Genomic DNA, 22,597 nt, shown 5'->3' with positions numbered 1-22,597 from the left:
TATTAAATACATAGAAATGTTCTTTCGATTATATCGACTGTATCATGATTAGGTATATCTTTTAATTATATATATATTTTTCAGTATACATTCTTTTAAGAGTATGATAATTAAAGATAAATTTTTAATTAATTAATTATTTTATATTGGTAACAGATAAATAATTATCTATCGTATATAAGTTATTAACATACGTACTTATCGTCATCAATGGAATGTCAATTCTCTTTTGTATTTAAAAAGAACAAACATTATATAGGCTTTCGCTTTCTTAGCACGTAAACTGTGATATTAATTTATTATTACGATTATTTTACATTTGTTTAAACAATACTGCGTTTGTTTCAATATTATATAGCTATATTTGTTGTTGATAAGTGTCAGTATGACACGGAATTTATAATACATCGTCCTCATTAATAATTATAAGTAATTAGGATATTTTTTCTAACGTACTTTTCTTTTTTCTCACATTATATAAATCGATTTCTTAAAAATATCTTCTTTATTTTTCATCAAAAATATTTCCTTGACAAATTGCCATAGTTTACTAATTTTATTTCGTAATTATTATGATTCAGGTATAATAATGTAATTATCATGTACAATTAAGTAGAAATAAAAATATATATGTATATATATTTTTCGATATATCTTCTAATAATTACGTAAAATTTTAACAATTCGAGGATAGATGATTCGAATGTGTATAAACTATACTAAACATCGGTCGATTGATATTTGGTCCCTAATATTTTACACACATACATTCATTTGATATAAGAAGTGTAACAATATATATATATATATATATATATATATATATATTATCTGACATCACAAAAACATTAATTTCCACAAATTCATTGAGTAATTATATCGATCGACAAATTGATTGTTTATATATATATACTATATATCTTTGATGTTACGAACGTTCGTTTCATCACTATCACATAAGTGCAGGAAAACATCATAAAATATGATGGAAGCATTTATAATTTACAGATGCTATGTTTAAAAATAGGAATGCTATAATAGTCTAACAAAACTATCGATGTGGGTAAAAAAAAAAAAAAAAAAAAAAAAGAAATATTAAATACGATCATAAATGTGCAGTACTATACATAGTATATACAACTGTTAATAATATACATCACAATAATCGAAAATCTTTGAATAAGATTTTCGATTGAACGAGATAGAAAGAAAAAGAGAAAGAGAGAGAGAGAGAGAGAGAGAGAGAAAATACGACGAATAATTTAAGTGACCTCCCACATAGTGGAACTGTCACTATATCTATGTACTCTCGAACCAACTTCAACATGGGCATCTAAACCATCGCTTAATTTACTGAAACGTCTTGCCCAATTGGTTCTACCAGCAGCAGCAGCAGCAGGTCTACCTATACTTCCAGCTTCCCTTAAAACAGAAAGTATATCCTCTTCATCTTCTCTACCTTTTAAACCCTTTTCGTATTTAGCTTCTTGTGCTAACAAACGTTCTCGTTGAAGTTGTGTCGACAAGGCACGAGGTACAGCTGGTATAATATAACTCATTATCCCAGTTAATCCAAAAACCTATTATACATAAAGATAGTATACATAAATATTATACATAAAGTAGTAATTTATCAAAATTATTATAATTATAATAAATGAAGACTTGTTTAAGACTTACGACATGTTCGAAAACAACTACGAAAGCTAATCGTGCTGCAAAAACATGCCAATATTGTGGGCTTAGTCCGTAAGGATCTAATTTGTGATCAGGTCCATTTCTGTATCCTCTGTATTGGCATGTTTCTGGATGTTTATTGTCTGCATCGCTTTTCATATCGTCACGATAATGAGAAGTATTGAATTCTGATAGAGAACTGTCAATATAACCGACTAAATCTTCCGTTGGAGAATATACAAATGCGTAGACACTTCGTGGAATGAAATCTGAGGTATAAGCGATAACGAATGCCTGTTGAAACGTTTTAATGTTAAAATTAGAAAATTGATATAACGTTATAACGTTATATGACAGTATAATATTATATGATAGTATATCATTGTAATAACATTATGTCGTTATTTTATGACACCATTTTTAAAACGTATTGTATCATCAAACTTATATAAAAATACGATCTTTTTATATTAAATTAATTACGTACATTTGATACCACAGCAACGTAAGTGACACCACGAAGAATACCATACCAAGCACCTATATCTGCCACTCTTTCTGCCAAAGGTCTTCGTGATTCTTTCACCATCTTATAAGCATCCAATCTTATTTCCGCGATATTATTTAATAAAGCGAATAATGGTGCTAATGGAAACGCTGCTACGAAGAGAGTTACGAAACCATACTGAAGAACTATAAATAATATATATATTATTATTTAATTATTATATTATATATTATTTAATAGGAGTATAAATTAATATTAATGTTTAATTATTAATAAATTTATAATTAATATCATATAAATTTAATAGGAGTATAAATTATATATAATACTATTTATTAATTATAAAAAAAATTCATTATTATTCATTTTTATTTATATTACGATAATATCATGATATTATTAATAAATTATTTATATATTACATAGAAATAGTTTAAAGAAAAACAAAATACATACCCATTTCTAAATACTCATCGAAAAGTGCGAGTCTTCCAGGATCTTGTAATTGATAATCTCTTTCCCAGGAGGTATATTGTCTGCCATGATCCTTCGTAGCAGCGATCTGAGTTCTTTTGCGCCACCAATTCCAAAATTTTGGAGATAGAATCTCAACGAAATTATTGAAACACTGTTTGCCAATCATTATGATAGCTAATTGAATGCATACTTCAGAGAGACAACCTGCTGGATCACAGACGTCTGTCTTTATACGAAAGAATTCGGATGATCTAGCATCTTGATCGCCAGGATGTACAAAAAATCTTCCCTGATTGACATTAAAAAAAGAAAAAGAAGGGATATCAAAGAAGTATATGATTAGAAATGGGTATATCATTAGATGTACCTTGAAGAATGCTATGTAAATCAGAGAAGAATAAAAATTAACGAATTCAAAAAGAAATATCTTGAACGTGAAACTAGATTCGTATTCGGTTTGAGTTCTTGGATTTTCCATGTTTACCATCCATCTAGCTAATCGATGATATATACGTGTAAGTATCATGATTATCACTAAATTGATCAAGGCTGCTGTCATCGAAGTGAATATCTTTGCGTGTTTTTGTAAGAAAGCACCACCGCCACCGTAAAATACCGAAACGAGAGATATACGATATATTATTGTACCTAGTACTGCACCAAGGACAACGCATATCTAAAAAAAAAAAGAGAAAAGAACAAGAAAAAATCTAAATAAATATCGTCAGTTTTGTTATTTCCAAAAAAGAAGAAAGAAAAAAGGAAAAAGAAATAGAAAAAAGAAGAAATTTTTGTTCAGTAGTTTTACCATAAAAAACACAAGGGAACCAGTAGCAAAAAATCGCATAACTTTCGACCATGCTGGTAAATATGGCTCACGTTCTCTGGTAACTGGATTTATGCGAAATGTTTTCACTGACGTTTCAAATTCGGGCCTAGGTTCCTCGTCATCTTCTGTATTTTGAAGATCCCATTCCCAAACGAGAACAGCTTGTCGCCGTTTCCATAATTCTAAGAACGTCGTAGCTACCACAACGATATTGCAATAAAAGTAATTGATTCACATACATTTAGGTAAATGTATATAAATATGATCATGAATTAATATAACGTTTTACCCCAGAATGACATAAAAATGGCGAAGAAAACGGTCGCAGGATTATCGAACAGATATGTTAACTTAGAAAATATACAAGATTCACCGAGTCTTTGATAACCACAAGCTTTATCACAGAGCGGACATAACGTGATATTTCCTAAAAAAATTAAGAAAATATATGTGGTAATAAAAATATATGAGAGACATAGATAGTTGCGTTATTTATAATTACAAATTTACCGGCTATCTTATCATCACATATTTCTTTGCTTGGTACGTTATCCGGTCCTTCCATACTTCCTAGACCATATATAAAACATAGAAGACCAACCACAGCTGGTGCAACCAAGCATTCCGTGTAAAAACCAAGCCAAGCAAAATATAGAGCTACTTTTTCACCAAAGTATCGTCTTATCAACCACAATGGTTGTTTCTTAAACCTAAAAGTAAAGATTAATTGTTCACAATTAATTGTTCTCTACAAACAATGCTTATAAGTTCTATTTGTGTTATTATTTTGAGGTTTCTTACCATTGCATTGGACTAGCCCATATCAAATAAAGCAAATGTCTGTCTAAAACTTCACCATTGTTCTCTGGCTTGTTGTATGGTCCTTCGTGCAAGGGATAACAATCGAGATAAGTACCATCTGCAACAAGTCTACGAATCCCAACTTTATCATGCGCTTCGTCGTATCTTGCACGTAACAATATTTGCATCACTATTAACGATCTCTGCGCTGGCGTGTATGCGGTATCTCGATCCTTTACGACGAATCTTATAATGTTATTGATTAGTAGAAATCGATCAAATATTTTGTAAACGTTGATATTATCAATTACCTTTCTTCTCGATCACCAGAATCAACACTGTCATAAAAACTAGGTTCTTCGGGATATCGATCGGTATCCCATTGATGAAGTTTTCGTATCCAGCTGGTCCACTTTAACCATTTATCCCAAAATTTGGGCCTTCCTTTTGTACCATCCGTACCCTGTTGACGTTAATATAAAAAGATATATTTCGATGAAAATGAATAATAAATAATAATAACGATAATAATAAATTTTGTATTTTTTACTCACCCATGCTTTGACTGATATAGTGATAAATCTTTTTGTTGGTAATTTCAAATTCATAACTTCGGCATATTGTATTTTTATTTTCCAGGGTATATGAAGTTTGAGAAAAAACGTTTTACCATCAAAAGAATTTTCCTTTGGTTCTAATTCGAGTTGCAAGCCTTCCGTTAAAAGACTTTGTTGAAATGCACGTCTCTGTTCTCTTCGTTTTGTCTCCAATTCCGTCAGGACACCCTCGTTTTCTTCTTGATAAACGAGCACCATATCGATTCGTCTTCGGCCATCACTGAAAAAACGATAAAAATCTTACGACGTTAGTTTAAGTTTTTTTAAAAAAAAAAAAGATTGTCGAGCTATTTAATGGTCTCATTAAAATGAAAATTATTTTGAGAGAGAGATTTCATTTTTAACTCGAAGTCTACTCTCTTTTCCTCTTCTCTCTTTTTTTTTCTATCCCTTTTTACGATATATTTTTATCGCCAGTATCTATCATTACGCGTTATATATATAGAACAAAATAGTTCTTCATGACTTCGTAGACGTAGTCGGTCAATTATTCAGTTCAACCTTTGACACGCTCTATTTTACAGAGAACCATGTATTTCAGTAATTATTCAATAATTTGTGGCTAAAGATATAAGTGAAATAGGTAACAAGGTTCTTCCTATTCTTCTTCCTAAGCTTTTTAAAATTTGCGTGCAGACAGGAAAACGATAATTCTCAGATAACGATCGACGATCCAATTTTATTTCTATTTTTATTTTATTTTATTATTATTTTTTTTTTAATTTCTATTTCTATTTTTAATCTTTCTTTCTTTCTTAATTTTTATTTTTATTTTATATTTCCTTTTAGTTCTTCTTCTTTATTTATTTATTTGTTCATTTATTTATTTATTTATTTATTTATTATTTCAAACCGAGCTTTCTTTTCAAGAGAAAATTATCTTTTCTCTACTAAACATTATCAAACGCGCGCGCACGCACACACACATTTTTTCTTTTCATTAGACATTCAGACAGAACGCACAAATATAGAAATAATTTTTAAAAATTTGAATAATTCTTGAACTTACCGAAAATATAACGTGTCCGAAGCGATTTCATTTTCGGCGAATGATCCTTTACGAGATAAACTTTCCTTTGCGATTTCATCAAAATCCGTGGGGAATGGTGTATTCGGTAACGATGGACTACTTTCCGGTGATCCCGGGGCCGTAAGTTTAGGACCTTTAATATAAATCAAATAAAACGATATATATATATATATATATACATAAAACTTATTCTCAAAATTTGTATAGATCATTCAAAACGCAATCCTGTTTCTTATACCAATTATAAACAAATTCAGAAAAGAATGTTCAATCTTGTAAAAAATTAATCATAACGATTAAAAAACCAAAATAAAAAAATATGAAACCCTCTTTCAATTCTTTGTCCCTATAGAGAATTTACAAACGTGTAATTACACCAGCAACTATCAGACGAGATCTCAACGATAAGATCCTTTAATGCAGTTTCGTGCAATCACTGGAACGTTCAACGATATACACATTTGTACAACCTGTTGAATGTAAATAAAGTAACTACGATATAACAAGACTACGCCAATGGTCATTTAAAAAAAAAAAAAAAAAGAAAAAAAAAGGAAAATGTTACGAACGTGAGAATATTTTTACATTTTTCCTTCTCTCTCTCTCTTTTATTTATTTATTTTCTATTTTTTCTTCTTCTTCTGTCTTTCTCTCTCTCTCTCTCTCTCTCTCTCTCTCTCTCTCTTTTTTTTTTCAAGATATTCAATCTCTACGAAAAAATTCTTTCAGAATATATATAGTGTCAATATTGGATTTAGAATTTATCAATAGAAATAATAAGGGTAGCGAAAGGGCAAGACATTTACAACTGTCGTTCGGTCTTCCTCATTTTATGAACATGTGTCGAGGTCTAACATTGCATTATTAACAATGCAATGATTCGTGACATACTGACATTCGCATGTATATTGATCGGCATATAACCAACTTATATAGCTTTATGTTAGTCGAAGACAGGTGTGTTCCCGAATCAAATATACATATATATATATATATATATGTACATATATATATATACGACGTATGTACATAATTAGATCGTTTCTTTACACGTTCGTGTACGTGGATATATATATATATATATATATATATATATATATATATATACGTGGACATCGAACTTAATGATGAAAGAATAAACGGAAATGGACTTCTTATTTTTCTCTTTCTCTCTCTCTCTCTCTCTCTCTCTCTCTCTCTTTCTTTCTTTCTGATTCCCGATATATTTCTTCTTTTCTAACCGAATTAAATCTCTATTATTATTTGATAAAAATCTCACGTTAATCTTTTGATCAATATACTGTTATTCCTTTATTTTTATATAACTCATAATCTTTATATAATGCTTATACACTTTTAGATCGTCCATGAACATTTATCGTTATATAAGTTCCATTAATTCGACTTTTAGAGAAAAATATTGTTATTAATGTAGAATATTGAAGATTGACAATTTTAGTTGGAACGATTTAATATCATCATTTGTTGACGTAATCGATCGATTTCATTTGAACGAACGGAAATATATGTTGCTGCGATTATAGGATTTTTATGTGTATGTTTGTGTATGAGAAAGGATATGTGGGTGATCGAATATTTTTTATGTTCTCTCCTTGACAAAAAAAAAAAAAAAAATAGAATCTACTTCACAAAAGGACAAAGGATATGACAAAACGTTACTTACATATTTATGATTCCATTAACATCTCTAGTAGTACAAGTAAACGACAATTGATCCGCGATTTTCACACTAATCACGCACGAAGATACGTGTCTACTTCGAAATCGTTTATATCACTTTCTCGTGCTTCGCATTTTAAGAAAGTATTGATCATCGATCGATCTTTATCGATGTGTATCCATCAATCGATCGAATGAATTTAAATGAATCGATTTATTGTTTTATATAATATATTTCGTAAATCGGTAATCATTGTCATCGACTTTCAATTGATATTCTTTTTATGTCCTTTGATATGTAGGATAATTAACATAATTTTGTAATCAATTAAATATTACAGACAGATTGAAACGATATTCTGTCGATCTTTTACAAAAATAAATATATTCATCTATATTTTTAATAAACTTTTCATATAGAAATATTGAAGATATAGATAAATTTATCGGAACACTTTTGAAATTAGATTTCATTTCTATTATCGGAGAATACAGTCTTAGTTCTTCAAAGTATCGTAAAAAAAAAAAAAAAAAAAAAAAAAAAAGAAAAAAGAAAAATCCGAGAAAATTTTTAAAAATAAAATTTGCAGAAGTGAATGCTTATTAATTATCTAATTGTATGAATTATCTAAGAATCTTCACCTTTAACATATCAAATTGATGCAGTCATGTTTTTCTTCAAATATTTACAATCTCAATGAATTCATTATCATCGAAATCTTAATTTATAATAATTTAAGATAATCATTAACAATATTTTTGTTATTTAATATTTAAACAAAACAAAATTTATATTAATTTTAATTTTTATGTTAATAATACCGACAATAAATACTTATTGGCCATCGATCAATTATCAAATACGTAATTCGTTCTCTTTACATATCCATGTATGTAAAAAAAAAAAAAAAAAAAAAAAAAAAAAAAAAAATTAATAAAATAAAATACAGAGAGAGAAAAAGAAAAAAAAAAAAAATAAAAGGTACGAAGAAGACGAGAAAACCTACCAAATGCATCACGTGCCGTCAAATTGGTCCCAGATGGGTATACACTGGTTTTGGACGTTTTTCTAGGAATTTTTGGCGAGCCAGGTTTCGATGGATTTTCCGTTGCGATTGAAAGATATGGCAGTATGTTGTTCTTGTCTGACTCGTAAAGGATTTCTCTATTCGAATGATTCCAAGCTGTTGTTGACTTGGCGTTACTCGAAGAAGTAGTAGAAATGCTTCCCGATTTACTGTTACTTTTAGCTGGTGTCGATCTCGTCGACGTAATCGACGATGCATCACCCGATTCGATCGATCTTGTGTTATCACTCAAATGTGATTCACTGATGCTCAACTCGGAAACGTTTTGCGGAGCGTCACCTACGGTGCTTGATCTTCTACTGTGAGCGTTCTGCAATCCACGGTTAGGTGCTTTACGATCTAGTTGATATCATCATTACGCATCGAGTACATATTTCATTCGCGTTCTTTCAATCGTCCTAGTAAGTACTTACTTACAAAGTATTCGGTATGTCTATCGCATCAACGATACATGTATGTATATATGTATGTATGTATGTATGTATGTACGTATGTATGTATGTATGTATGTACTATCAACGTTCAAGGTTACATGTCTTAATAAATATTAAACTCGACTACTTTTATATTTCCGTCAAAAAAAAGAAAAAAAAAATGAAGATATAGAATCGTAAATATTTCAAAACAAATTCGTAAAACTTCTAGTACCGAATATATTAAATTAATTTTTTTCATGAACGTATACACACATACACACACACACACACACACACACAAACAGAAGTTGTTGACTTATCGTGGATGCGAAAAATTTTGATAAATATTTTCGAATCAATGAAATAAATATACGAAAGATGAAAATGGAAAAACGATGAGAATTTGTAATTATAACGAAAATATACCTGAGTTTCGTCTTCGAGCGTAAGTGTACTATCACCCATTTTAGTTCAAAAGGTCATACTATCTATCGGTCGACGATAATATACACACACACATATATATATGTATATATATATATATATATATATGTATGTCGATGGATAAGTATTTAGATTCTTGTTGATTTCGAATAATTGATAGTCATTCTAAAAATATTCATACATATTTCTATAGGATCGATGATTGGAATAGAAACTTGGCCGGTGTCCATAGTTAGCAGCTTATGTTTGTTGAAGGAACGAAATCCTTTAACAACAGCTATAACGAATCTTTATCTAAACATCGATAAAATTCTATTGATATATAAATACTTCCTTTTTTAATTCGTAATCCTTCAACATTAGCGTTTCAGATTACGATGATCGTTCGACGATCAGTCGATGATATTTTCATTAAAAAAAAAAAAGAAAAAAAAAAAAAAAAAAAGAAAAGAAAAAAATAAGAAAAACAAACGTATGAAAGTTAAGAAAAAGAAAAGTTCAGAAAAAGAAGAATAATCGATCAGAGAACCGATCACTTAGGATTGTGTGTAGTCGACCTCGTTGCCTGGACTATTCTTCAATTATGAATGGTAAAAGACTGGTCTGGTCTATAGTTATCGCTGACCCCACCTCGACCAGGATGATCGTGTTAGCCTTGGCCGAACGCATAGGGCAAAGAAACTTTGGTAACATTCCGCTAATAACACTCCAACCCTTGTATGTGTAACATCTAAATCCGATTTAATTCGACGTTAGACAAATTTGTTTTTTTTTTTTTTTTTCTTTCATCATTTTCTTTTTTCTTTCTTTTTTTAAACGTTGTCTTTATCTCTTTTTTTTTTTTTTTTTGTACGACACATCGATCGTTCGACATTAACGATTTTTCTTTTTTTTTGTCTCTTTCTTCTATCACTTTGACTTTCTATGCTATTATTTGCGAATTATGTTATTATTTTACCATCATGTCCCAATCGGCCCCCCTAGTTTGCATTTTAATGATATGTTCTATACAACGAGCGATTGATTTTTATTAAACCCTTACGAGAATAAAGTATTTAACCAGAGTCACTTCTTCCAATGATTTATTATTACCACTTTACGATCATTCATTTTTCTTATACTCCGTGATTTATAAAATGATTCTATCCATTAAAAAATATCACTGTCATTTCTTTTGCGCACTATGTATCACGTATTTAACGATTTTCGTTTTGTTTAAAGACTCTTCCTTTCTCTCTCTCTCTCTCTCTCTCTCTATATATATATATATCTATCTCTCTATCTATCTATCTATCCGTCTCTCTCTCTCTTTTTTTCTTTTTAAACGACAAAATATTCGTTCTCTTTCTCCATAACATCGTATTAATCATAATTCAATAATAAAATTCGTAAGAAAGATGCAATTAAATTTAATCGTTCGATAATAAAGGTCCGGATGAAAATAAATTAAAAAAAAAAAAAAAAAGAAAGAAAGAAAGAAAGAAAGAAAGAAAAAAAGAGAGAAAAAAGAAAAGAAAGAACAATATTTAATAAAATGTATGTGTAACAAGTTCAAGGGTACGTTCATTAAGCCTTTTATATTTATCTATCTATCCATTCCAACCGTTTGATATTATAGTAATTTCTCTTTCATGGTTCTTTTATTTTGAAAAAGAAAAAAAAGACGTGTTTTCTTAACAGTCGACAAAACAACACGAAACTGTTGTTTCACGTTTACTATCCTGACACAGGACAGAGGATACGTAAGAGTGTCACGTCGCTCGTTTCCGCGGCGATACTGTGACATATACTAACCCCCGCGTGGCTAGAGAATACTTATATGTTATGCACACATGGTCACGCTTATATATCTGCTAACATTGTCACCGTATTAGTCATTTTATATATTGGAAGGACGTGGGTGTGTCATTTAAGGGTATTCTCTTAAACATGTATATATAACACGTGTAAATATCAAACGTGTAGATATATATATATATTTGACCACTTTAGGATTTCATCCCCTCACATCATAGCGGACACATGCACACTACGTTTACATTAATAGATAAAGGAACATCGTTTTTCGAATCTCTATGGTAACAAGATGAACACAACACTTATTACACGTGGATAATCGTTGCAAACTTGAAATGCCAAAACGTGAACTATATAAATATTTATTGCTGGAAAAGAGTTATATCTATGTATTACGTATATGTGTGTGTGTGTAAGGTGATGATACATGTATTTACCACCTGTCATCGCTCGCATCATTTACACCCATGGATAAACTTTTATTATAAAGTTTTAGAATGTCTTTGAGCGTGTAACGAATAATGTAACTAAATTGAAGATCTGGAGGATCTAGCAGTCCATTTCTATTATACTTTTCTTTTTTTATTTTATTATTATTAACTGTATAGATTGATGTAGACATAGGGAGAGAAAAAAAGAAATATGTAATATAGAGAATAATTTATAACGAGTATGAGTTACATATAATTCGTACACCTAAAATATTTTTAAAAGTTACCTTGTGTTCAGTATATTTTATCTTACGGATTGAACTATCAACGATTTTCGTTGACTTTGTTTATCGTAGATGTCTGCTGGAGAAAGTAATTTTACCGACATTTCATTGATTAAATTTATTCAATATATATTAAACAGCGTATATAATTTAATATGATACTATTGAAAAATTAAAATATAATAATATCAATATTAATATTTTGCTTTCTAATAAAAGAAGGATTTATTCACATTAAAAAATGTAGTACTGCTTTAGCAGTATAATTTATATTATAATTAAAAAGGCAGTTTTATGAGCATTATAGATTTATAAATAATATGATATATCACTTATTATTAGCACTATCAATCATGTATAACAGTAAAGTATATCTTTGCATCCATTCTGTAAATGTTAAATCGTCTACGGTTTTATCTACGAGAGCCATAACTTCTTGAACGGTTTGATTACTCCTACAAAAAAATAATTTTAAATATTTATTATACGATCTTATACAAAAAAATATATATATATATATATATATATATATATATATATATATAAGTTATGCAAGTATGAGATCTCAGAATTGTTACACGTTACCAAGCGTTTAATGCAACATTAAATGCATCGATTTCTTCCTGTGCTTTACTACAGTTACGTTGTGACGATGTCAATAATTCCATAGTATCATAATCTTTAATAGTATCGTTTTCTATAAAAACGTGTAAATCATTGTCTTCATCTGTTAATGGAGTCAAAACGTTTTTATATGTGTTATTTGTTATTAAATTTTTATAACAATCTATCAGATAATATATTGGTGCTTTTATCATTGGAAAGTATGGCATAATATTGGGAACATTTAAATTTGTCATTATAACAGACGCTTCTTTCAAGCAACACGTTTCATGTCTGAAAAAACAATGGTGCTCTATTAAGATATTCTTTATATACATAGCTTAATATTATATACGTACTCACCTGAAAGATTGAATTTCTCCATGGAGTATTATTTTTTTTAATGCTCTGATATCTAAGACATCATAAAATATATGTAGTTCAGTCGTTAAATCCTTATTTAACCATTCGAAGTTACTATTATCAGCTCGTAGAGCTAGAAGATTCATACATTCAGTATGGACATTATTTTTTATTCTTTTTATGATGCATTCAGCAGATTTTAACAGTTGTAACGATCGTTGTATATTTTCAACACATTTCTCCTTTAATAAACTTATTATTATGATATGTTTATATGTAATTCTTTGATATTCATTTTTTATTATTAATTAGTTTTAAAATAACTTACTATTTCCGAGTCAATCGTATGAATCTCCGATAACAATCTTTGAAGTTCTAAAGTTATTGTGTTATTATCATTGCACTCTGATTGGATCAGTTTAATTTCATTCTGCAATACTCTTTCCTCTGCTTCCAATTTTTTCACTTCTAATGCCAAAGTTAACCACTCGCTGAGGTCAATATGATTTTCAGTACTAGTCTTTAAAATTAAAATCACATGTAATATCTATGAGAGTTTATGAGTTTGTTTAAGTCGAATATAAAATAATAATTTACCTCAATATTTGTAATATATTTCATAACATTATTTTCACATTCTTTTGCTTTTGTTTCAAAAAATAATTTTCTTGAAATTGTGTAAATATTTTTCCCACATAATTTAGCAATACCAATATCAATGTCTTCTCCATTTGTATCTACATCTTCTGTGTCAAGATCGTCTTTATTTTCCGTAGTAGTTAAAGTTCTCAATTTCAATAAATTTTCCACATCTTGGCATAGTCCTTGATATAATTGAGCCCATAATGTAGACACTTTAATATGTCCAAGTAAATTTGATATCTTACTTTTCACCTAACACATTATTAATTTATTAATATTTATTTCAACACGCATTTGTTTTTCTCTTTTTTTTTTTTAAATAGTACGATACACACCTCTCTTTTGCTTGCTCCAAAACAAAGTGTAGTTACTGTGTCTAAACTTTGCTTTAACATATTTTGATTTAATTCTTCGGATGTCTGTGGCATTAAATTTTGGCATATAAGTCTCATATTATTACTATCATCGAGTTGAGTACGTACTTCGTTATATTTTATTTTCAATAATGCTTTCTTGATTTTTGCCAATGTATACTTTGATTTAATATTTTTCAAATGTTTCACTGTAATTGTTAAATTTTATATAAAAGTTATTTAATTTAATACATAAAGAAAGATTTCGTATACATCATACCTCTTTGACGGACCAAAAAATCTTGTTGCTCGTATTCTTCTTTCAACGACGAAGAAACGGTCTTAAGCCTATTTCTTTCTGCTTTTAAACGTGAAATATCTTGTATGCATTGGATAGTAGCATCTTTCTTTTTATGTCTTAATTTATACAATAATATATTTTTTCTTACTTCTCTTACATCCTTACTAGTGAATGTTGCATTACCTATTTCAGACCATAACAATTCTAATATTCCTTTACATAATCTACAAAAAGTATAGTTTCTTAGTTACATTATTAAATTCTACATTCATTTTTAATACTAATAAAAATGATGGACAAACGTTTTCTTTATAGGATCTGTACATGCAGTCGGTGGACATTCCAATCTTTGTGCCCAATCGAAGTTATTCATGGGATTGTCCATATTTACGAATCTCTGGAACTAGGTTAAAACGATACTATCAACTAAAAAAAAAAAAAATTCATTATTAATAGCAAAACTATTACAGTAACATTAATACTCCAGTAGTATTACTTTCATGAAACAATATTTGAACGTTCACATAATTTTATTTTATGGTTAGAAATATAGAAACAAGGAATAAAGAAGGAATTACTTGCTAGTAAATGATAGATTCTTCATAAATACACTTACCATTGAAACCAATAACTTAATAATAGTTGATATTCTTTCTCGTAGATAAACATAAATTAAGGCGTCATAAAAAATTAAACGAAACACTGAGTCTACTACAAAAACCATTCGTAATCATTAGTCTTCGTACACTTTTATTATCGATTAATTATTTATAATAGTAACACATAAGATTACTAATAAAACAACAATCTTTTAAAGATCATTACTTTCAATATAAAGATAAAATATAAAAATTGTCAAAAAATACAATTTCGAATTACTGTTCATTTACAACAATATTTTAAATTTATACATTACGCATGCGTGCTTTCGATTGGTGTTGAAATGTTGGTCATCGTGTCGTCACGAAGAAGTAGTACATTATTTTGATCCAGAGGGCTCTAATGTACAATTTTTATAATTTCGCTAGAAATTTATATTTATAAGAATATTTGTGAATATATTATTTAAATTTGAATCACGCTTATGAAAAAGTAATATATGAAATATATTATATAAAATGCTTATATAATTTAGCATAAGAAATTTATTATATTCAATATACGATTTATTTATTTTTAATTTGGCATCACTGTACGGGAACAGTTAAAATAAGCGGGAAATGAGTATGAAATACATGAATATAAAAAATGAAGTTGGCTGGTATAACGTTAGTTTAAGGCTGTTCACCATTTTTCGCTCTTAACGTGTATGATTTTAACGACAAATATGGACAAAATATGAACTATGATAGAGAAACGATGTTCCTACTATGCAATTATTGTGCCGATATATAAATATTCGTAAGTTACACTCCTTTTTTATACGTAATAAAAATTATTGTATGTAGTAAAAATGATCAAATAGTCACATTTGATAAAAACGAGAAATCATATGCTAATCATATCAAATACGATTATGAAATTTTTAATCTTCTGTTTAATTTATGATATTTGAAAATATATAAAAGTTGATTAGAAGAACGTCTTACAGTAAAAACTTGTTTACATCCTATCGAATGTTAAATCGAATATTTCGATCTTGTTTGTAAAAGTAATATATACAGAATAAATTAATTGTTTATATTCGTTCATATTAATGTAACGAAGAAAACAAAATGGACGGGATCTATTCAACCTTGAACCAATGGTTTCTGAGATGTTTGACATTCTGCTAAATGTTTCTTATAAACATAATATTTTTACGTCTCTAATATATAAAATAACAATCAGGAATCAGGAATCATCTACTTCATGGAAACAAAATATATTTCTAATAAGCGTTTATGTGAAAATCGGTAGTGGGGATAGAAGCTTCTTCTCTTTTGTCACAAAATTCAAGAGGCGCCACTATACAAAACCTTTTTTTATATGAAAAATGTCGATAACAGTACTGTTTACGGTAACAGTGAGTTCAAGCGTAATTCTTGACAGATTTTGACGAACGATGTCTCATTTTAAAGATGAAGATTTAAACGAGAATATAGCTTGTTCGAATCTTTGAAAAAGCTTCATTTTAATGTATAAACTATTCTCGAAAAGTATCATTATTTAACACGATTTTATTTAAAAGAAAAAGCTTTTGTAAAAATTTGATCATATTCTCGTTTAAATCTTTATCTTTAAAGTGAGGTCTAGTTCATCAAAATTGATTAAGAATTACGACTGTACTCGTTGTTGACATAAATTATTAGAAAATCAATGAACGGCTTTAATGAGAATAATTTTTAAGGTTATTTTTTTTCTGATTTGTTTAATAAGCTTTATTAAATATATATATATATATATATATATATATATATATATATATATATATATGAATTACAAATTAGATACAGTTTTATCACTTAATATTATTTTTGTAATGCTTTTAAAGTTAATGGAAAATAAGTGCAAAAAAATGTAATTTGAATAAAATTTGTAATGCGTATAATTGATACTAGCGTAATGCAAATAATTTTTTAAGTCATCTTTTCCTAATTTGGTTAATGAGCTATATATAAAAATTATAATTTAAATATAGCTTTACTGATATCACCTTTTTTAAGTGTTTCCAAAGCTTCACGGTATTGGGAAAGAGTATAAACTTTAATACCTAATTTATCAAAATCTAAATATTGATCAGCCATAGCTTCCAAAAGAGATAATGATCTAGGAAATGTGTGAGGATTTATATTCACACCCACAATACTCAGTTCCTTTTTGAATATCTATACGAGTAATTAATAATTAGTACAATCTAAAAAAAAAGTTAGATAATTGTATATATAAATAATTCTCTTACTTGATATGGTTCGATGGACATTTTTGCTTTAGGATTAGCTACACCAAACATGCAAAGACAACCACCAGGTTTTAACAATTGCATAGCTGTTTCCATAGCAGGACCAGAACCACTACAGTCCACTACTAAATCAAACTGATCGTTTGCAAGTTGATTAGGTTCTTTTAGCTTGTAATTTAAACCTGAAAATATTTCAATAGTTTAGTTATCATAGGTATAACTTTTGAAATTAATAATGATATAATTAATTATATTCACCAAGTTTGGAAGCTATCTTTCTTCTTTTTTCTTGAGGTTCACTAATTGTTACCGTATTTCTTAATCCACGTAAGTGTAACAAGCAAGACCAAAAAAGACCAATAATACCTGCACCAATAATCAGTACTTGATATCCTACATGTATCGTACCAATCCTTTTCAATCCATGAGCCAAACAAGATAATGGTTCTGTAAGTGCAGCTTGATGCATTTGGACTTTATCCGGTATTAAGTGTACCTTAAAATCATTATTATTAAATATGTATGAATCAACATAGATGGAATACATAGATTTGACATAAATATTATTATCGCTGAATATAAATATACCTGAGATTCTGGAACAAGGACATGAGTCGCCCAACCACCATTTCGATAAATACCGATAGTGTTTCTTAATCCACCAACTCGGCAAAAATGATAATTTCCAATATGACAATCGGTACATTTATGACATCCACTGTTAGGATCTACTGTAACTCTTTGACCAATCTTAAAATTAGTTACAGCACTTCCAATTTCGTCAACTGTACCACAAAATTCATGTCCAAGAACAAAAGGACCATCATCTTTACATGTAAATGCACCCTGTGACATAATTTCTATTTTAAGTAAAATTATTAACCAAGATATGAATTAGCGTGTACTCGTGCGATATACGATTAAACATTGTATCGATTCAGTCACATTGTTGCATAACCGAATATTTCTTAATTCATATATTTTTGTTATCGTAGCGTTTCGTGATAATTTGTGTTGTAACTTTCTTCGCGATAACGACAAATACGTAATTTTATTCAACGACACGAGCAAAATAATGTTGAACGAAATTAAAAAAAAAAAAAAGAAAGAAATCAACGCGTTTATCGTGAAAAATTAGAATTCGATTTATTCTTTTCAATTTGAACATAAGACGTCAGAAAAATGTTCTACAATAGTTTCTTTCTTTTCTTTTTTTTTTTTTTTTCTTTTTTAAAGAAATAAATAGAACATTAGAGCGCATGTACAGAGTGATAAATATAATTCGATCGGTACTATATTTAAACTTCGTAATCAAACGAAGCAATTAATTCAATTATAATCGAAGACAATTAACTCGCGTTACGAGAACTCTCGTGAAAAATGATTACAATGGTAAGAATGATCTAAAAATAAATGACATACTTCCAAGATATGTAAATCTGTTCCACAAATTCCCGAGTAAGCGACTTTTATTCGCACTTCGTCGGGTTTTGGTATCGGAATCGAAGTTTTTTTTAAAGTAAGCGTTTTGCTTAATGGATCAAAGGATAGACACTCCATATCTATCTATCTGTTTCACAAATGTAATAACACTGTTGCGCGTTCAAGACTAAAAATCCAACTAAAAACGGGCTTAGGTTCTCTGCCTGCTTATAAATCGTTTGCATGGAAATTTTGTAATTCTTTGTAGTTAATTCATTGGGGTCATGTGAATATATCTAATCAGTGATACTAATCAGTGAACTTAGTGACGAAACGACTGTTGCATTCCCGATTGGTCAATAAAAAGCCATGATAGCTTTGAACAAATATATGTATATTCTTAACGTGTCACGTTTAATACGAACGTTTTAACGTTCAGATAGAAGTAATTAAATGAAATTCGTTTGGAAAATATGAACAAATAACTTCGTTAATCGATATATATAGAAGATACGTGCTAATTGAATTGTTCTTTTATTTTTCCTTTTTACGTATTACCAAACGAATATTACGAAATAACAAAAAAAGATAAAAAAAAAAATAAAAAGAAATTAAAAAATCTCGTTAACGCTAACATATTCTAGATAAAAGATATAATAATACTTGTTAGTTACATAATACTTGTAGTTATATAATACATAATGCTTTCATGGTTATTTTCCAAGGTTACGACTTAGTATCTGAGAGATTTGCTTTTTCGAAAAATGAAAAATGATTGCCTCAGGTACTCTCCATGCTATTCGTGGTATAAATTTTACCAACAATCGACTTCGTTAACCGAAATCCCTGTGGAACACCCCATGACATCGAAGGAATCAATGGAACGGTATATTTCGTGGCAACGTGACTCTAACACCTGCTCGAACACAGGTAACTGGCAAAACTTTTATTAGAAACTAGTCTAACAAAAAAAGAAGAAAAAAAAAAGAAAGAAAGAAAGAAACGGAAAAGTAAAGAATGAACAAGAAAATAAATGATCTTTATCAATGATATGAAAGACCGACTTAAATACGATAATACGCCTACCCTACGTGATTCGTAGCATAGTAAAACTGTGTTTGCTTTGAGATTAACGATCACAATAGATCGCATTGTAATATTATCACGTATTTATTTCTTTCCAATTATTATCCGATCATTCGACAAATTTATTTCGTCTGGGGTATCCTAGAGTTCACGATATTTTATATTTAAAATTATCACGTTTATTAAGGACACCTCCGATTTCTATATAATATAACAAATTAAAAGAGATGACGATGTTCTAGAGCAATTTCTGCCTCGTCAAATTAATTTATATTATATTATTGTCTCTCAGAAACGTACTATTAAGTCTATGAACAAAAAAAAAAAAAAAAAAGAAAAGAATAGAAAAGAATATCGAAAGAAATCGGAAAAAATTCGGAGAAAGTTCTTCAATCAAATCTATATATAGATACGATTGGACTCGTATCGAGCCGATAACATATTGTTCTTGTTTTATTTTTTATTTTTCTTATATTCTTTGTTTCATTTGTTCTTCTTCTTCCTCTCTTCCTCTCTTCCATCTCGTTTATTTCCCCTCTTCATCCCCCCTTCCTCATAACTTCTTCCTTTCATCGAGCCGCGACAAATATCTACCTACACGAGGAAAATTCATTCATACCCCGGACTCGGGATGAACGAGCGTTCTTCGATTCACGAGAAATTTCGGGTCAACGGGACAGAGTTGCCGGGATAGAAGCTAGCTGCACCAGGAACCGGAAATGAGGTCGAGAATGACGTCATCGCGTTCAGTGCCGTTCATTCAACCCCCGGGAATAAAGTAGGTCACCGGGCCGACTTACCCCCTCAACCCCTATTAAACCATGGAAACGATTCTCTGCTCCAGAAAACGCACGCACGGTTCTCTCCTCCACCCTCTCTTTCTCTCTTTCTCTCTCTCTCTCACCCCTTCTATCACCCAGACCAACCCTCCTTCGCCCGCTTACCACCAAACCCTCTACGTCGACTCTCGTCGATTCACGCGTCGCTCGATGAACGAGGAGAGTTTCTCAATGCACTTTTTACTCGATCATAACTCGTTCTCTCTCTCTCTCTTTCTCTTTTTCTGTTTCTTTCTTTCTTTTTCTATCTTTCTTTCTTTCTCTCCTTCTTTTTCTTTCCTTCTTGAGAAACATCAAGTTAGAATGGAATACGATGTACGTACGTACGTACGTACGTACATACGTACGTACGTACATACGTACGTACGTATGTATGTATGTATGTATGTATATATGTATGTATATATTTCAAATTGATCGGATATAACTCGCCGTGTATGTATATGTGTGTATGTGTATATATATATATATATATATATATGTATGTATCATGAATATTTATTGATGCCACAATAGTGAGTCCGATTTGAGAGTCGTCGAAGCGATGACGTCACGAATCGAATAAATCAGATATTTTTAGAATAGTAGGAAAGATATGAGAATCATAATTTTCTATAATATGTATACCTATCTGTTAATGTTGAATCGTTAGAACGCGAAGATCTAATTAAACGTTTCCTTTTTTACTTAATGAAATTAACGAGCGATTTTATTTTATTGTTTTATATATCAATTGATATATCCTTCTCGCATCAGCTTCCTTTATATAGTCATCGTTTCTAATTTCCGCAAGGTTGGTACTTCATTTCTTTTTTCTTTTTTCTTTTTTTTTTTTTTTTTTTAAATCTCTCCCAAGTGGACGCCAGTTTAACTAACGTTCCTTTATTCTTTCGTTTTTCATTCCGTACAACAACATTGTCCGTTTTTTATCGACGTCCCGATTAAAAGAGAAAAAGATTTATCTCTGACAGGTTAAAATATCGTTAAAACGTTGTTCTTTCATAATATTGAACCAAAAAAAAAGATATATATATATATATATAAAAAGAATAAAAAAATTAAAAAGAATAACGCGCAACCAATTTGGAAGCGAAATGATATGGAAGTTGTTTTCGTAGGTATTGAAGCATGTAAGGATTTCTCTCGATTGAATGAAAATCTAAATAATAGTCTTTATATTTAGGTACGAATACATCATATCTATGCTTGTAGTATCTAATTCTATTTGTTAGATTACGGATTGGTCAGAGTTATAAATGCCCGCAGATGTTCTCGATGACGATGGTAGCTAACAAGCAGGCCGGAAGTTGCCGACCGTTTAACCATGGATTAGTCAGCACAACCAACGTAGGCAGGTGTACATTTTACATCCGGAAATGACTCGGTCAGCGAGTCTCTTCATGAGATATATTCGGAGCTCTACCCCTTTTGTCCACCTACGCTTTGTAATGTCGGTATACATCTCGGATAGTAAGTATTGGGGTGCTGATCGTGTTTTCAAGGCGTAGGTAAAAATGTACGTAAGTATATACGTACGTACGTACGTACGTACGTACGTACGTGTGTGTGTGTGTGTGTGTGTGTGTGTGTGTGTGTGTGTGTGTGTGCACATATATGTAATATATAAAAAAAAATATATAAAAATATATATATAAAAAAAGTGACGCAATGATACAATTTCATTCAATAATGGACTACATTGGACTGTGCCAATAGACATATACACGCGTATGTATGTATAGTATGTATATCTGTGTGTGTATGTATAAGTGTATAGATGTATTAGACGGGTCGAACAGAAAGAAGATTTAAAGCGTCTGTATTTGTAAGCAAGACAGGCTCTTTTCTTCGACCTGCTTTGTGAAGTTCTCTTTAGACCGGAAGTTCGTGATCTTCCTGTCTGGGCTTCCTACCTAACAACGAATAGGGTAGAAAAAGGGCTTGAAAAGTAATATAACTAACGTCTCAAATTTAACCGTTAAATTTGATCAAGGAAATGGCTCCGAATAAATTGATCGTCTCTAATTT

At 29.8% G+C, this 22,597-nt stretch overlaps 3 protein-coding genes across 8 annotated transcripts; all 3 read right to left on the bottom strand.

Annotated features, from left to right (window-relative positions):
- Window positions 1-1,125: 1,125 nt before the first annotated feature.
- On the bottom strand, window positions 1,126-11,354 carry LOC122627746 (anoctamin-4). 4 transcript variants are annotated; one of them, XM_043809191.1, is made up of 16 exons: window positions 10,526-10,832; window positions 9,749-9,861; window positions 9,550-9,611; window positions 8,627-9,017; window positions 5,919-6,072; window positions 4,847-5,129; window positions 4,604-4,755; window positions 4,293-4,538; window positions 4,002-4,201; window positions 3,781-3,918; window positions 3,471-3,688; window positions 3,030-3,338; window positions 2,642-2,951; window positions 2,165-2,370; window positions 1,681-1,971; window positions 1,126-1,580 (listed from the first exon to the last, which is right to left on the bottom strand). In XM_043809191.1, exons 3-16 carry the CDS (start codon window positions 9,586-9,588, stop codon window positions 1,263-1,265), a joined length of 3,255 nt encoding a protein of 1,084 aa, XP_043665126.1. In that variant the 5' UTR covers window positions 9,589-9,611; window positions 9,749-9,861; window positions 10,526-10,832; the 3' UTR covers window positions 1,126-1,262. The 4 variants fall into 4 exon arrangements, with proteins under 4 accessions (XP_043665126.1, XP_043665124.1, XP_043665123.1 ...); XM_043809190.1 differs by having other exon boundaries at window positions 1,128-1,214; window positions 1,248-1,580; window positions 9,550-9,861; XM_043809189.1 differs by lacking the exon at window positions 10,526-10,832 and adding an exon at window positions 11,171-11,354 and having other exon boundaries at window positions 9,550-9,861.
- Window positions 11,355-12,009: 655 nt separating this feature from the next.
- LOC122627760 lies at window positions 12,010-15,446 on the bottom strand. 3 transcript variants are annotated; one of them, XM_043809213.1, is made up of 9 exons: window positions 14,958-15,439; window positions 14,644-14,744; window positions 14,321-14,565; window positions 14,023-14,249; window positions 13,643-13,939; window positions 13,374-13,565; window positions 13,046-13,287; window positions 12,665-12,976; window positions 12,010-12,534 (listed from the first exon to the last, which is right to left on the bottom strand). In XM_043809213.1, exons 1-9 carry the CDS (start codon window positions 15,063-15,065, stop codon window positions 12,408-12,410), a joined length of 1,851 nt encoding a protein of 616 aa, XP_043665148.1. In that variant the 5' UTR covers window positions 15,066-15,439; the 3' UTR covers window positions 12,010-12,407. The 3 variants fall into 3 exon arrangements, with proteins under 3 accessions (XP_043665148.1, XP_043665151.1, XP_043665150.1); XM_043809216.1 differs by having other exon boundaries at window positions 14,644-14,767; window positions 14,958-15,436; XM_043809215.1 differs by lacking the exon at window positions 12,010-12,534 and adding an exon at window positions 12,559-12,593 and having other exon boundaries at window positions 12,624-12,976; window positions 14,958-15,446.
- A 1,395-nt stretch (window positions 15,447-16,841) lies between these two features.
- LOC122627751 (D-altritol 5-dehydrogenase-like) lies at window positions 16,842-18,863 on the bottom strand. The gene is made up of 5 exons (XM_043809199.1): window positions 18,645-18,863; window positions 17,811-18,068; window positions 17,481-17,718; window positions 17,223-17,404; window positions 16,842-17,148 (listed from the first exon to the last, which is right to left on the bottom strand). Exons 1-5 carry the CDS (start codon window positions 18,780-18,782, stop codon window positions 16,945-16,947), a joined length of 1,020 nt encoding a protein of 339 aa, XP_043665134.1. The 5' UTR covers window positions 18,783-18,863; the 3' UTR covers window positions 16,842-16,944.
- Between the last annotated feature and the right edge of the window lie 3,734 nt (window positions 18,864-22,597).

Source organism: Vespula pensylvanica, chromosome 3 (assembly GCF_014466175.1).
Source record: "Vespula pensylvanica isolate Volc-1 chromosome 3, ASM1446617v1, whole genome shotgun sequence".
Classification (NCBI taxonomy): domain Eukaryota; kingdom Metazoa; phylum Arthropoda; class Insecta; order Hymenoptera; family Vespidae; genus Vespula; species Vespula pensylvanica.
This window is presented reverse-complemented; position numbering and strand designations above follow the sequence as displayed.

Coding starts and splice junctions, on each gene's coding strand:
- LOC122627746 (XM_043809189.1), bottom strand. CDS start 9,588: ATGGGTGATAGTACACTTACGCTCGAAGACGAAACTCAG. Junction 9,018..9,549: donor CGCTCGAAGACGAAACTCAG/GTATATTTTCGT, acceptor CGTGGATTGCAG/AACGCTCACAGTAGAAGATC. Junction 3,339..3,470: donor GTTCCCTTGTGTTTTTTATG/GTAAAACTACTG, acceptor TTTTTTTTTTAG/ATATGCGTTGTCCTTGGTGC.
- LOC122627760 (XM_043809213.1), bottom strand. CDS start 15,065: ATGGTTTTTGTAGTAGACTCAGTGTTTCGTTTAATTTTTTATGACGCC. Junction 14,250..14,320: donor TTTTTTGGTCCGTCAAAGAG/GTATGATGTATA, acceptor TAACAATTACAG/TGAAACATTTGAAAAATATT. Junction 13,288..13,373: donor ATACGATTGACTCGGAAATA/GTAAGTTATTTT, acceptor AGTTTATTAAAG/GAGAAATGTGTTGAAAATAT.
- LOC122627751 (XM_043809199.1), bottom strand. CDS start 18,782: ATGGAGTGTCTATCCTTTGATCCATTAAGCAAAACGCTTACTTTAAAA. Junction 18,069..18,644: donor CAGATTTACATATCTTGGAA/GTATGTCATTTA, acceptor ATTATGTCACAG/GGTGCATTTACATGTAAAGA. Junction 17,719..17,810: donor TCCTTGTTCCAGAATCTCAG/GTATATTTATAT, acceptor AATGATTTTAAG/GTACACTTAATACCGGATAA.